The 16,893-nt window shown below is 41.1% G+C and overlaps 1 protein-coding gene across 2 annotated transcripts in view; it reads right to left on the bottom strand.

Moving 5' to 3' along the window:
- Positions 1–569: 569 nt before the first annotated feature.
- LOC122564350 (partitioning defective 6 homolog gamma-like) overlaps positions 570–16,893 on the bottom strand; it is a 50,577-nt gene continuing 34,253 nt past the window's right edge. Inside the window, exon 3 of one of the 2 annotated variants that reach the window (XM_043719099.1) lies at positions 570–2,782. In XM_043719099.1, the coding sequence (XP_043575034.1) occupies positions 1,938–2,782 (845 nt within the window). In that variant the 3' untranslated portion in view covers positions 570–1,937. The remainder of the gene's footprint in view (positions 2,783–16,893) is intronic. The other variant, XM_043719100.1, reaches the window with a different exon arrangement.

Below are 16,893 nucleotides of genomic sequence, written 5' to 3'. Positions count from 1 at the left end.
GTGAAAGCTAACAAGGAGAAGGAATTTACAATAAATACCGAGATATTGAAAGGAATAAATACATGTTGTTGAAGTGTAGAGGAACAGAGGAATTTGTGACAACATATAAACAGATCTCTGAAGATGGCTGGACAGGTAAACAAGATGTCAAGGTGGCAAACAGGATACTGCTTTTGTATCCAAGCAATAAAAACATAAAAGCCCCGAGACCATACAGGAACTGTATAAAATGCAGGTTTAAGCAACAGCTTGCCACTACATCAGGAGAAAGATGTGATTGCACTTGAGAGGGTATAAACGATATTAGATTAGATTACAGTGTGGAAACAGGCCCTTCGGCCCAACAAGTCCACACCGACCCGCCGAAGCGAAACCCACCCCATACCCCTACATTTACCCCTACCTAACACTACGGGCAATTTAGTATGGCCAATTCACCTGACCCTGCACATCTTTGGTGTGTAGGAGGAAACCGGAGCACCCGGAGGAAACCCACGCAGACACGGGGAGAACGTGCAAACTCCACACAGTCAGTCGCCTGAGGCGGGAACTGAACCCGGGTCTCTGGCGCTGTGAAGCAGCAGTGCTAACCACTGTGCCACCGTGCCGCCCACCAAACAAGGGCCTTGCCTGGATTGGAGAATATTAATTATGAGGCAAGATTGGATTGACTTTGGAACAGAGGAGGCTAAAGAGAGATCTAATTCAGAGTATAAATTTATGAAGAACCTAGCTAGGCAAGACGTTTTCCCTTTTGTTGAGAAGTTAATGTCTGGGAAGGAATATCTATTATAATAGACAGTATCTTTAGAGAGAATTCTTTAGCGTGCACAAGGACTTCAAGACAGCAGCTCACCACCTTATTCTCATAAGCAACTAAGGCCAGGCACTAAATGCTGGTCCAGCCAGCAACACCCATATCTCATGAATTATTCAAATAAAACTTGGAGGAGAAATTGTTTCATCAACAGACTGATCAAGAAGGATCTTAAAAAGGTGGTTTGAGGATATAACATTTAAAAAGTTCTTGGATATGCAGTTCAACCACTGAAATCTATAAGGTTTACTGACTAAGAATTGGACAGTTGGATTAGGCTGGATGGCTACTGGTCAGGATGAGACAAATGGCCTTCAACTGTTCTGTAAATTTCAATTATTTTGTTCAATTATCAACACCGTGTACATCACTCTTAAATACCTATTAATTGTTACAAACTGCCGAAGGCCGTGGTCTCTAATTTGCTGACAAGACAATATTATTTTCAATTCCAAAGTGTATTTTTAAAGACATATTGTACACATATTCTCAATATCTTCAGCGACTAAATTCCAAACATATTCAAACAATAAAAGATACAAACGCAAAACACTGCAGATGTACATTGGATTGGACATTGTTATGCTTGCAAATTCTAACTAAAGTGGCTAATTCCCCAGTTATTAGTTTCTAGTGTAACATCTCTTAAAAATAATTTTAAACAATCTAAAATTTATTGGTTATGCATGGATAAACAACTGCAATGTCCTGGATCAGGCTGATATTTGAAGAATTTAAAATAATTAAATTGGTCTCCCACAATTATTGCAACAAATACATCCAGCAAGTGATGCTACATAACACAATCATTCTTGCTCACAGGATCTCCATGATTGTGTTTAAAAATAATTTGGTGTCATACCTTTTGATATACTTTTATTAAAAACTTTCCTATCATTTAAAATAAGCTTCTGTGTTGGCATCCACTTATTAACTATATCTGAATAATAGTTTTAGCATCTACATTGAAGGCAATTGAAAGAACCTCCCGTAAGGTACTGAAGTCCAGTAAACAACGGAAATGATCCCAAAAATATGCTTGCAATTAAAAAAGTAGAAATGAACACATCTATTGTTCATTGTTCTCTGTTGGCACTTTACATCAATCCAGACCAAAATTTCAAAGTGTAATCACTGTTCCATCCTCTTCAATGCCTCCTCTACTGAAAGCTAGGCTATGCCTTGCCTCAGCTTTGAGTGCACTCAATGTTTTAAGTATACTTCCATTAGTTTTTCTAACGGAGCCATTGAGTGGCAGCTCCTTCTGCCGTCTCTGACTCAGATTATTTCGAGAACTGGTGAAGGAGGAAGATGGCGATTTAAATGGAATGCTCTGTGGTTCAATACAGCCTTCAATAATAATGTCAGCTTCCTCATCACTTTCATCTTCAGGATTATAGTTCTGCACCATATGGGCAGAGGGCAGACTATGATGACTGGCTGTACTGTCATTGGAATGGCCAGAGCTACCAGACATACGACTGCTGCGGTTGACATTGTTCCTCTGGTTCACTGGCTTTACTGTAATGATAAGGTTGTGACTATTCGCAATCATCATGTCTGTGACTTGATCAAGCGTTTTACCCATCACCTCAATCCCATTCACTTCAAGGACTTCATCATTAACAGCAAGGAGGCCTGTACTTTCAGCTAAACCACCAGGTACAAGCCGTGAGATGAAGATACCTGGAACCTTTTCTAGTCCATGAGCTGTCACCCTCACACTTGTGCCATCTCGTATGTAGAACCCTAAAGGTTTTTCACATCCATGTTTGTATAATCGGACTCTCCGGTGAGTTTCAGGCAGAATATCCACATCAATAATGGAAGAAACAGGCCTGAAGTCTTGAGGAATACTAATGCTGAGCTGAACTCGTTTTCGGAGGGTATCATTACGGAGACCTCCCAAAGGCTTTTTCTTTCGCGTCAATGAATCTGTGCCAAAGAGATTATAGTCGACCTCTTCTGTAACAGTTGGAAAAAAGATTTTAAAACAACATATTTAGAAATTCAACTTAATGTACAGAAAAAAAAAGGCTGAAGCATATCCTTAATATGCTTTCATTAGATTCTGAATAAGAATATATCAGTGCAAAAGCGGTTTCCAAAAATGATATAAAGCTTATTCAGATTTGATTTTAGGTGTCAACTGGAAAAATGAATTTTCATGTTCAAACAGCAATTGGAATTCACAATAATACAGATTAGACAAGGAAAACATCAATTACAATTTCAAAGAACTCTGAATATCAAGTCATTAATTTTATGCTTCAGAAAAATGTACAATATAGTAATATCTCATATTGCCAACACTTGTGCAGTGAAAATTCATTACAATTAAGATTTGTTAAAGAAAAGAAAATGCATGTAGTACGAAGTCTTACATTCAATTCCCTTTTGCGATCTCACTACTTTGGACCAGCCTGGAAATAACTCCGGGTCACACTGGAAAAACATGTTGACAAAATACGATGCATACTCACCCAGTAGCGCACACTCTCTTCATCAGGAAAAGTGTTTTGCTTTGCTAGTAGCTGATCTAAGATTTTAAGCTTGGGAGCAATAAGAAATAGAACCTAGAATTCTTGTATCTTAATGGTTTTGTGTGTGTGTACACAATGTTAATATGGGTACTTAATTCAAAACTTTGCTGTTATCTTAAATTAAACAGGGTACAAACAGTATTCCTACAGATTGATTTATATACAAAGGATTAGAAACTGGTTTAATTTCATTTGATTAAAGCTTTTATTTCTCTTTTGTTTTATAAGTGGATTGAGAATTGGATTGTAAATAGAATCAGAGAGGTTAAAGCTCTTTATTTCTATGATTCCCATATATTGAGGTATAGGATATGAACTGAGCCTATTGACTTACATCTGTTGTCACAATATAAAATTATACAACCTAGACCAACCATTCTCAACAGGGACCATATGGCCCCTTTAGGGGCTCTGGCACATTTGAAGGGGGCCACAGACTGAAAACCATGAGAAGGGAAGCGCCAAGGGTTTGTGGGAGCCCTGATCTTTGAACTGATGAAATACCCAAGCTTATTACGATGCCAATATCAAAAAACTTCCAGAAAAGCACCAAGCTCAAGGGTCGCATTAGGCCCGATCGATGTTAAATTTCATAGTCTTTTTTTAAAAAGGTTGTGTCCAGTTTATTGGAATGTTCACATTTTCCTGGTGTTCAATAGTAAATGATTTCTGTCTATCTGTTCATGTTGTATCCTTGTTTGAAAGGGGGCCCGAGAACTTGAGACAAGCTCCTGGGGGGCCATGGCCAAAAAACAGTTGAGAATCCCTGACTTAGGCAATCCTGAAATAAATATAGGGACAATTGGGCAGGATGCCAACAAGGTGACATCTATTGTTTGAAGGTACTCCTCCTTGTCCTCCTGGTCTTACTTACACTTTTCATGTCCCAATGATTAAGCATAATGATTCTCAGCCAGAGGAATTTGGAATACTGTCCTATAGTCTCATGATATGGAGTAGATCATCTAGGAACATAAATCCATATGAAACAGGAACAACAGTGAGCCATTCGAGACCACTCTGTCATTCAACAGGATCGTGGCTGATCTGAAATTCCTCATGTCCACTTTCCTGTCTTTTCCCAGACTGATCAAGAATCTAACTCAGCCTTAACATAGACAATGACTCTGCTCTCATAGCTCTCTGTGGCAAGGAGTTCCAAAACCTCTCAAACCTGGAGATAAGAAACTCCTGCTTATCTCAGTCTTAAACTTGCATCCCTTTCTTCTGAGGCTATGCCAACTGTTCCTAAAAACTCCCCTATATGGGGAGACATCTTTTTAGCACTTACCCTGTCAAAACCCTTCAAAATCTTATGTTTCAATGAGATCACCTCTCATTCTTCTAAGCTTCAGTGATTGGAGTCCCAATCTATTTAGCTTTTGCTCATAAGACAATCCCTCCATACCAGGGATCATCCTTGTGAACCTTATTCGAACTGCACCCAGTGAAATGATATCTTTGCCAACCTGTTATCTACTGATTTAATCTCTCAATAGCTCTCTGTAAAACTATTTTGAATTCCCCTCACAATGTGCCTTTCCACCTATTATGTTGTCTGCAAATTTGGCTACAGTACATTTGCTTCTTTCCACCAAGTTATTATATATTGTAAATAGTTGTGGTTCCAGCACTGATCTCTGTGGAACCCCACTGGTTACAGGTTGCCAACTTGAAAAAAAACTCATCCCCATTCACTGTTTCCTGCCCATTCTCTATCAACACTAATGTACAGAGGAACCTCGATTATCTGAATAGCGATATCCGAATTTTGGATTATCCAAAGAAGATTTCAAGATCCTGCAAAAACATTACATCAAAGAGGTAAGTGTAATTGACTTACTTATTTGAAGAACATGTGAAAAGGCTAGCAAAAACAAAGAGACACAAGCAGCCCAACCATCAATGACTGGATTTTTTTTTAAGCTAAGGACTGTTACACAACCCTTTGTAAAAGTTCCCATTACTTTACCGGGTCGTTCATTTAAAAAAAAATGGCTGAGAACAAACGCATGCGCAAGACGGTGCTTCAGTCTTTTTATCATGAGACTGCATTCCTGGAAACTGACAAATGCTGTTGCGATTGTAGAAGCTGTTGGGGAATTTGTTTAATGCTGTCTTCACCACTCCTTGCCAAATGGTAACTAGTGCTACATTTTTTAAACGTTTTCTCATGTTATCATTGCTTTATTTTGTTCATCATGTGAAATCTGTGTCCTCTTGCGCTCAATACATTAAAATTCTAAATTTAAATAAATTCTCCAGTAAAGCACAGCGTTACATCAGCATGGCTTCCCTTGTTTAAGGTAAAATCAATTATCCGAATAATCAATTATCCAAACAAAATAGTGCCGCCAAAATAGTTTTCCTCTGTACTCTCTCTATTGACTTTACCTTTAGCAGGCTAACTTGTTGAATGCCTTGTAGAAGTCAAAAATATAACACAGTTACTAGCTCCCTTCAATCCCCTTGGTGGAAAATTCCTCAAAACAAACTCTAATGAATTAGCCAGATGCAATTTGCTTTTAAGGAAGAGAACGTGAGGGCTGCAGATGCTGAAGATCAGAGTCGAGCGCGAGGTGCTGAAAAAGCACAAAGGTCAGGCAGCATCTGAGGAGCAGGAGAATTGATGTTTCGGGCATAAGCTCTTCATCAGGAACTCATTCCTGATGAAGGGCTTATGCTCAAAACATCGATTCTCCTACTCCTCGGATGCTGCCTGAACTGCTATGTTTTTCCAGCAGTTTGCTTTTAAGCCATATGACTCAGCTTAATTAGATTATGAGTTTCTAAATTATTTACTTAACAATTAATTTCAACATTTTTCCAGTAATAGATGTTGGGCTAATCAGACTATACTTACACGTTTGGACTCTCTCAACTTTTGAAAAGGGATGTCACTTAGGCAGTTTTCCAGTCCTCTGGTACTTCTCCACAATCCAAGCATTTTTGGAAAATTACAACCATACCATCCATCATCTCTGTAGTTACTTCTTTTAGGATCCTCGGATGCAAGCCATCCGGGGGGGGGAAAACAACTGACTTACTTGCCTTTAGACCTATGATACTTTGTTTGACACTACTACTCTAGTGATGGTATTTAACTGCTCCCAATATTCATTGCTACAGGTAGTTCTGCTATAATGGGTCTTTCATTAGCACGAATTGGCTGTAATGCAATGGAGTGAATAGGGAATGCTTTTTCTAGAATGAGAATTCTTAAAAAGTGTGTGTTGGCTATAATGTGATGACATTGCCAAAACTTTTAAGTGTATTTGTTTTGCACGATTTTGTATAGCAAAGGTCACACAGGAACGCAACTACCACGTAATAGCAGAACTACTTGTATTAATGAAATATTTGATGTATCTTCCACTGTCAAGACCGGTGCAAATTATGTTTAACGCTGCTTCCATTTCCTTCTTCCCCATAACCATCTCCTCAGGCTCATTTTCTCAGGAGGCTATGTTCATTTTGGCCACTCTCTTCCTTTTTATATAATTGAAGAAGCCCTTGTGATATTCCTCATTACTTTGTCTTCGTAGTTCTTTTTTCACCCTATTCTCTTTTTAGACCTCCTTTGCTAGTAGTTGAATTTACCCCAGTTTTCTGGGCTATCATTGCCTTTTACTTGCTTTTATAGCCTTTTCTTTCTTGGTTAGCTATGGTTGATTTATACTTCCCTTGGAATCTTTCTGCTTTATATATTTGCTGACATTCGTGAATGACTCCCTTAAAAGACTGCCAATGCTTGGTTACTGCTTCTTTTGCTAATTTATCTGCCCAGTACTCTTTAGCTAACTCCATCCTCATTTCATCGTACTTCCCTTTACATAAGTTAAACAGTTGTTTCCAACCTACATTTCTGACACTCTGACTGAATATTAAATTCCATGTTATGACTCTGAGGGGATCTTTTACTTGAAGCATGACTCATTACCCATTGCCAGATCCAAGTTAGCCTATTCCCGGTTTGGCTTCATGGCATGTGACTGAAATTACTATGACTGAAACAAAGAGAATTTTTTAGGTCTAAAGGCGGGTAAGCCCGTTGGCCTGCTGATGGCTTGCATCCTAGAATCCTAAAAGAAGTAGCTACAGAGATGATGGATGGTATGGTTGTAATTTTCCAGAGAATAGCAAGCCTTTGGAATTCTCCACACCAAAGGGTTGGATATTCTCCATCATTAAATTTATTAGGGCTAAGAAATACAAAATATTGATATCTCAAGAAATGAAGGTACATGGACATTGGTTGAGAAAATGGAGTTGATAGCCGAAAAATCAGCCAAGATGATCATACTGAAAAGACTTGACTGGCCAAATGGCCTAGTCTTGCTCCCATTTTGAATACTCTTATATTTATTCAAGCAGTCTTATCTATGGAAATCACAAAAGCTTTACCAAAACTCTTCCATGGAACCATTAACTTGTGGGCTGAAAAGCGATATACAAAATGCAATCGATGATTGTTTCTGGAAACAGCATCTGATCACCTCCCTAGATATTCAACAGCAAAAGAACAAATGTGCATTCACTTAATATTTTTCACAACTTCCTGTATTCCCAAGAGGAACAAATGAAGTGCAATATTATTGGATTAGAAATCCAGAGGCCTAACTAATACTCTCTGTTGATTAGAAATGACAGTATTCCTTCTGGCAGAAATAGAGCGGATATCATTGTTTTTGCAGCAGAGAGCGGCGGGAGCTGGGCGAAAGTGAAGTCGGAGCGCAGAGGTGGTTGGGAAGGGGAGTGACTGTTATTGAAGTAGGTGCGGTCTAAACCCCAGGTCCTACACAGGAGGGCCTCCCTCCCAACCTCCTCCTCTAACCTAAATTAAAAGTCCACAGACTTGCACCAAAAAAAAAGGGGTCCAGAGAAGTTTCTGTTGAGAAAAGAGTGAGTTTTTAGCTCAGGAGTCTTCGACAAGGAGGTTGAGTGAAGTGATTACGCCACAGTTGAAGAGGGTGAAGACATGACTGCCAAACTGATTCAGTGTGGTACATGCATGATGTGGGAGGTCAAGGACTCTGGTGTATCTGGCTCGTATAACTGTGGAAAGCGTGTACACGTTCAGCTTCTGACAAAGCATATTGCAGCACTGATGAAAGAACTCTATGACCTCAGGCTCATCCGTGAGCACGAGATCTTTCTGGACATGACATTCAGCGAGGTTATTACACTGACCATACCAGAAGAGAGTAGAAGGGAGAAGACGATGAGGAAGGCAGAGAGGAGACAAGTGCAAGAGACCCCAGTGGAAGTATCTGTTAGGAACAGGTTGAATCTTTTGGAAACAGTAGAGATAGACGACACTGCCAGTCCGCAAGGCGGTCAGGTTTGCCAATCAAAGGTTGGCGTGGAGGCAGAGCCGAGGAGTCAGACATCACACAAAGCCGTGGTAATAGGGGACTCCACAGTGAGAGAAACTGAATGGGGTTTCTGTGGCAACAGGCAGAATTTGAGGATGGTGTGTTGCCTTCCTGGTGCCAGGATTAAGGACATCGCAGACAGTGTGCAGGAAATCCTCCAGGGCGAAGGTGAAGAGCCAGAGATGGTGATACATGTCGGCACAAATGATGTCGGGAAGAAGAGGAGAGACATTCTACAGCAGGACTTCGGAGTACTCGGAAGAAAGCTGCAAAGCAGGACGTCCAGGGTGGTTATCTCCAGTTTGCTTCCAGTTCCTCAGGCTGGAAAGGCTAGGAACAGGGAGATAATGGACTTGGATGTGTGGCTAGGGAACTGGTGCAGGAAGCAAGGATTTAAATTATTGGATCACTGGGGTATGTTTTGCGGTAAGGATAAATTATACAAGAGGGACGGGTTGCACCTTAATAGGTGGGGGAGCAGCATTCTGGCAGGCAGGGTTGCCACTGCAACACAATTGCGTTTAAACTAAATAGCAGGGGGGGGGGGCAAACTAGAAGTTTAAGAAGGAAATTGAAGGGAAAGTTAGAACAAGTCAAGACAGACAACGGTTTCAATGGAGCAGAAAACTCAAAAAGGGATCATGCCAAAAGGTTGAGTGAAATAGGGATTGATAGGAAGGGTGAGGGCAGTAACAAATTTAAAAATATTATATATTAATGCACGGAGCATTAGAAATAAGATGGATGAGCTTGAGGCTCATTTGGAAATTGGCAGTTACAATGTTGTGGGGATAACGGAGACGTGCTTCAAGTGGACAGGGCCTGGAAAATGAATGTTCAAGGCTCTACGTGCTATCCTAAGGACAGACTGACAGGAAGAGGGGGTGGGGTGGCCCTGTTGGTTAGGAATGATATTCAGTCCCTTGCGCGGAAGGACCTAGAATCAGGAAATGTAGAGTCAGTATGGATAGAGCTGAGAAATTCTAAGAGTTTGGGAGTTATCTACAGGCCCCCAAACAGTAATCTGGATGTAGGGTGTAAATTAAAAAGGAGCTGAAATTGGCCTGTCGCAAAGATATTACTACAGTCGTTATGGGGGATTTCAACATGCAGGTAGACTGGGAGAATCAGGATGGTACTGGACCCTAAGAAAGGGAGTTTGTGGAGTGCCTCCGAGATGGATTCTTAGAACAGCTGGTGCTGGAGCCTACCAGGGAGAAAGCAATTCTGGATCTGGTGTTGTGCAACAAACCAGATTTGATCAGGGACCTCGAAGTGAAGGAGCCATTAGGAGGTAGTGACCACAATACAATAAGTTTTAATCTGCAATTTGAAAGGGAGAGGGTACAATCGGAAGTGACAATATTTCAGTTGAATAAAGGGAACTATGGAGCTGAGGGAGGAGCTGGCCAAAGTTCAATGGTGCAATACCCTAGCAGGGATGGCAGTGGAGGAACAATGGCAGGTATTTCTGGGTATAATGCAGAAGATGCAGGATCAGTTTATTCCAAAAAGGAAGATAGATCCTAAGAGGAGGCAGGGGTGGCCATGGCTGACGAGGGAAGTTAAGAAACATACTTTTTCTCTTTTGACTTTATATAACATTAGATTAGATTAGATTAGATTACTTACAGTGTGGAAACAGGCCCTTCAGCCCAACAAGTCCACACCGCCCCGCCGAAGCGCAACCCACCCATGCCCCTACATTTACCCCTTACCTAACACTACGGGCAATTTAGCATGGCCAATTCACCTGACCTGCACATCTTTGGAAGAAACCCACACAGACGGGGAGAACGTGCAAACTCCACACAGTCAGTCGCCTGAGGCGGGAATTGAACCCGGGTCTCGGCATAGCAAAGATGAGTGGGAAAACGGAGGGCTGGGAAGCTTTTAAAGAACAACAGAGGATTACTAAGAAGGAAATACGCAGAGGTACGAAGGTAAACTGGCCAAAAATATAACGGAGAATAGTAAGCTTTTTTAGGTATGTGAAAGGAAAAAAAATGGTTAAGACTAAAATTGAACCCTTGAAGACAGAAACGGGTGAATATATTACGGGGAACAAAGAAATGGCAGAAGAGTTGAATTGGTACTTCAGATCTGTGTTCACTGGGGAAGACACAAGCAATCTCCCAGAGGTAACAGTGGCTGAAGGACCTGAACCGATGGGAATTTATATTAGGCAGGAAATGGTGTTGTAGAGACTGTTAGGTCTGAAGGCTGATAAGTCCCAGGACCTGATGGTCTACAGGGTACTCAGGGAGGTGGCTCTAGAAATCGTGGATGCATTGGTGATCATTTTCCAATGTTCTATAGATTCAGGATCAGTTCCTGTGGATTGGAGGGTGGCTAATGTTGTCCCACTTTTTAAAGAAAGGAGGGAGAGAGAAAGCAGGGAACTATAGACCAGTTAGTCTGACCTCAGTGGTGGGAAAGATGCTGGAGTCAATTATAAAGGATGAAATTATGATACATCTAGATAGCAGGAACATGATAGGTCAGAGTCAGCATGGATTTATGAAGGGGAAATCATGCTTGACTAATCTTCTGGAATTTTTTTGAGGATGTAACTCTGAAGATGGACAAGGGAGATCCAGTGGATGTAGTGTACCTGGACGTTCAGAAAGCCTTTGATAAAGTCCCACATTGGAGGTTAGTGAGCAAAATTGGGGCACATGGTATTGGGGGCAAAATACTGACTTGGATTGAAAATTGGTTGGCTGACATGAAACAAAGAGTAGTGATAAACGTCTCCCTTTCGGAATGGCAGGCGGTGACCAGTGGGGTGCCGCAGCTTTTTACAATATATATTAATGATATAGATGATGGTATTAAAAGTAATATTAGCAAATTTGCTGATGATACAAAGCTGGGTGGCAGGGTGAAATGTGAGGAGGATGTTAGGAGAATACAGGGTGACCTGGACAGGCTAGGTGACTGGACAGATGCATGGCAAATGCAGTTTAATGTGGATAAATGTGGGGTTATCCACTTTGGTGTCAAGAACAGGAAGCAGATTACCTAACTTGACTCCATTTAGGTAGTAAAGGGACAGTACAACGAGATCTAGGTGTTCTTGTAACATCAGTCAATGAAAGCAAGCATGCAGGTACAGTATGCAGTGAAGAAAGCTAATAGCACGCTGGCCTTCATAACAAAAGGAATTGAGTATAGAAGCAAAGAGGTTCTTCTGCAGCTGTACAGGGCCTTGGTGAGACCGCACCTGGAATATTGCCTGCAGTTTTGGTCTCCAAATCGGAGGAAAGATATTCTGGCTATTGAGGGAGTGCAGCGTAGGTTCACGAGGTCAATTTCCGGGACTATCTTACACTGAAAGATTGGAGCGACTGGGCTTGTATATGCTTGAGCTTAGAAGGCTGAGAGGGGATCTGATTGAGACGTATAAGATTATTAAAGGATTGGACACTCTGGAGGCAGGAAGCATGTTTCCGCTGATGGGTGAGTCCTGAACCAGAGGACACAGTTTAAAAATAAGGGGTAGGCCATTTAGAACAGAGTTGAGGAGAAACTTCTTCACCCAGAGAGTGGGGAGTGTGTGGAATGTTCTACCCCAGAAGGCTGTGGAGGCCAAGTCTCTGGATACTTTCAAGAAAGAGTTGGATAGAGCTCTTAAGGATAGTGGAATCAAGGGTTATGGGAATAAGGCAAGGAACAGGATACTGATTGAGGAATGATCAGCCATGACCATAATGAATGGTGGTGCTGGCTCAACGGGCAGAATGGCCTACTCCTGCACCTATTGTCTATTAATTTCTATAGTCGGCTGTGGTAGTGGTAAAAATGCATTTCTAAGTTCGCAGAAAAATGTTTGTGACTTATTTTCACAAAGCGCCCGAGTAGGACTTTAGGGCAACTTGTGCATTTCCAAGCGGAACAACACTGATGTATTGTTCAATGCTGTTTCCTAAATGACAATGGGCACCAACCCCAGTCTGGTACTACAAAACAATGAAGTGTGAATGTTGGAGATGTGAAATAAACGAATAGCAGAAATCATTCAAGAAACTCAGAGTTAACATTTCAAGTCCTGTGATCCTTCTTCAGAACTCAGTTCATAAACTTCTGAAGATGGGTCACAGAACATGAAATACTAATTGTTTTGTCTCCACATGTTATCACACCTGTTGAGTTTCTCCAGCAGTTTGTTTTTGTTTTTAACCTAGCATAAAATGAGTGACAGCAATTGTTTTCTGACATAGTCTGAGTCAGTCCAATTTGACCTCTTTTCCATCCATCGTGGTCAGCTAGCTTTGAAAATTTTAACAGGTAGCAGACTGAACAGTCAATTGCACACTTGGATCACGTAATTTTATCTGATTAAAGACAGTTACTAATGCAGACATCACAACCATATTTAAATCAACAGTTGGAGGTAGGACTCTTCTCAAAACAGGATCTCTAACACAGAATTGTACTCAAGAGAATTATAACATCTGTGAATTAGGACAAATCATGCAGTATCGTTAGCTGCAACCTTCAAAAAACAAAATGTGACCATCAATTTAGAAAGTATTTGGTGAGTGCATGGGTCATTTGCAGTGTGCGTGCTTGTTGACGCTATTCTAACAGCTTTTTGCATTAAACTTCAGATCAAACAGTGGCTGTGGAACTGAACTGTTAAGATTCAGTATATAGAAGCAATGCGTTTATATATTGCTTTCCATGTTCATTGGATATCTCAAAATGTTTTCATAGAATCCCTGCAGTACAGAAAGAGGTCATTCGGCTCATTGAGTCTGCATTGACACTTTGAAAAACATCCCACCCAGACCTAGCGCCCCCACCCTATCCCCATAATCATGCATTTACCATGGCCAAACCGCTCAACCGACACATCTTTGGACTGTGGGAGGAAACTGGAACACCCGGTGGGAACCCACACAGACTTGGAGAACGTGCAAACTCCACACAGACGGTCACGAGAAACTGGAATCGAACTGGGGTACCTCGTGCTGTAAGGCAGCAGTGTTAACCACTGAGCACTATGCTACCCAATTTTATAGTCAATCAAGTACATTTTTTAAAGGAACAAGTAATTATGCTAAGCAAACTCTCACATAAAACCAAATCTGATTTGCATGGGATATATCTGTATAATTGTGATTAATACAAAAAAAGCGGGGATGTGTAAACGAACCCTTCCTTTTTCCCTTAGTTGATGGGGAAAAGGAAGGGTTCAAAAGTGGATTCCATTATGTGTTGAATCTGTATGAAATAATACTTTGTGTAGTCATCAGTGTATTAACAAAATATGAAACCAGTGACTAGTGACAGAATGGAAATACCGATGAAACCTTGATGCCTTTGGGTACAGTCACCCTTGGATGCACATTCTTTAATATCTTGGCTTTTTTTGTATTAATCACAATTATACAGATATATCCCACAAAATGGTGCTGGATACCATATAATCTAAAAATTGTCAACATTTGCAAAACTGTGGTGAAAGCAACATTCTATGCTCAATGGCTTTTCCATTACAGCAGTAACTGTAGCCACACTAAAACAATCCAATCACAGCCAATAAGAGAGTCTTCTTCGTACCACATGGCTCTATAATTTTAAGGGTGAAAACAGACCTAGATTGTACCATAGGAGCACAAATGCATTGACTGAATTTTAAAAGTAACATAAGAATAAGAATTAGTCCCAACCTATTGTCACATGCTGATAATTGGCCAACCAAAGGGATATGACATCTTTTAAGATCAAGCAATGCCCCTTTCTTCTGAAAGGCTGGGAAAAGGTGTGAATTGATGATTCTTCCTTTGATGAAAAGGCACAAGATGACTCAATGGGCATGTTTAAAAAGGCTAGAAAATGTCACACACCTGTGCTAATATCATTCTCTACAGTTGACCTCTAAAATGGCATAAAATAGAAACCGGTTGCAGAATCAGGTTGAAGAAGTCATCAGGAGAGAATCAAGACTTCAGACCCTGGAAAGCAGCACAGAAAATAGCCACGAGGTAGGAACTAAGGACCACTGAAAAGATGATACTCCAGGTGGGGCAAGAACGAAGGAATATTGAATAGCAGACGTCCCAGGCAGAGGTGAGAACCTCCTTCAAGACAGGTGCCAACAAACTGTAACCAGAAGTGATCATCTTGATCTCTACCATACTGTAGTTTGAACATTACAAGAGAAATAAAACGACCCGAATAATGATCTAAAAGTACAAGTTTGCAGATACCAACTCAACAGACAAGATATCAGCTTGTCAGGCAGTGAGATCACACACTAACTTTGCAGTTGACCTGAAGGGATGAACTTACTAAAGGCACGTCAATAAGCTTACAAATAGTTTCAGATACACTGGACAACTTGCCATTAGGGTTGACAGCAATGGCTCAAAACATGAAGATGTCCAGTTCAAATGTCAAAAATATATGCATATTTTGGAGGAGACAAGCAAAAATAAACAGGCACTACACAGACACAGAGAATCTTAATTATTTCTGTTTAATATATATGGATGTAATTGGGTTGTTGGATAGATTTTTGAGGGATATGGAACCAAGGTAAAAGGCTCTAAGACAAAGAAGCTGAAGCAAGCCTTTTGGCCCACTGAGTCTGCTTTGCTTTTAAATGAGGTAATGCTGGTCTTATAATCTTTAACTGCCTTTTTGCCATACCTATTTTAGATTACTATTTTAGATTACTTACAGTGTGGAAACAGGCCCTTCGGCCCAACAAGTCCACACCGACCCGCCGAAGCGCAACCCACCCATACCCCTACATTTACCCCTTACCTAACACTACGGGCAATTTAGCATGGCCAATTCACCTGACCTGCACATCTTTGGACTGTGGGAGGAAACCGGAGCACCCGGAGGAAACCCACGCAGACACGGGGAGAACGTGCAAACTCCACACAGTCAGTCGCCTGAGGCGGGAATTGAACCCGGGTCTCTGACGCTGCGAGGCAGCAGTGCTAACCACTGTACCACCGTGCCGCCCACCTCTTGATTTCATTACTGTGGTAAAGAATTCCACCGGCTCACTACCATTTGACAGAAGAATTTTTTTCTCATCTGTTTTAAATGGATGACTCCTTACTCTGAGATTCTGCCCTCTGGTCTTAAACTGTCCACAAGAGGAAATAATGACTCAGAATTTACCCAGTCAAGCCCTGAAAAATCTCTGATAAGGAATTCAATAAGGGCACTTCAGTTTTCCAAACTCCAATGGGCACAGGCCTAACCTACTCAATCTCTCCTAAGAAAAGGTCTCCATACCAGTCTCTAATGCCAGGATACCTTTTTTTAGACAAGTGGATCAAAACCATCAACAGTATTCCAGTTATGGTCTGGCTCGTGCTTAAGTTCCTTATTGTATACTCAATTCCATTTCAAATAAAAGGCCAATATTCCATTTGCCTTCCCAATTACTTGCTGAATTTGGAGCTACAGTTCTGCAAGAGCCAAGTAATCCCACAACCAATGGGCCAAATCAAAACTCTGCAGTTTTGCAACATGATTGGTGATGAAAAAACAAACAATTAAATGGAGGAGGAAGCTCCACAAATATCTTGATGTCAATAAGTGGGGTTTGGGAAGAAGTGCATCACTTCAAAAGACTGAAGCATTTGCAACCATGTCCAGTCTGAAATGCCATGTGGGCAATTCATCTTAGCCTCCTCCAAAGGTCCCAGCAGTATAAATGCCAGTCTTCAGCAAATACAATACTGCAAAGTTTGCAGTCGCTGACAACACCTCGGCAGTTGTGCTGAAGACTACTTCTCCAGAACTAGCTTTGCTGTTAGCTGAACTCTTTCAGTACAGTTAAAACACTGACATTTATGCATTGAATGAAAACGTTCCCAGGTCTACCCTCAAGGCTGGCCAATGAGTCAGAGTTTATCTTCTATTATCAGCGAATCGACAGAAGGTGTTGTTGACAGTACTATCAAGCAACAATTACACAATATGCTGCACATCGATGCTCATTTTTCATCAGGGCCACTAAACTCTTGAGCTAATTACACCTTTGGTCCAAATAGACAAAGAGCTGACATCCAGTGGGGAGCTAAGAGTGATTGCGTTCAGCATCAAGGAAGCAATTGATTCCGTGTGGCTTGATGCGAGGAGCCGAAAGAAAACTGACAACAATAGGAATCAGGGAAACTCTCCA

This window comes from Chiloscyllium plagiosum, chromosome 29 (assembly GCF_004010195.1).
Source record: "Chiloscyllium plagiosum isolate BGI_BamShark_2017 chromosome 29, ASM401019v2, whole genome shotgun sequence".
In the NCBI taxonomy this organism is placed as follows: Eukaryota; Metazoa; Chordata; class Chondrichthyes; order Orectolobiformes; family Hemiscylliidae; genus Chiloscyllium; species Chiloscyllium plagiosum.
The sequence above is the reverse complement of the archived record's forward strand: the minus strand, read 5'-3'. Positions and strand labels throughout refer to the sequence as shown.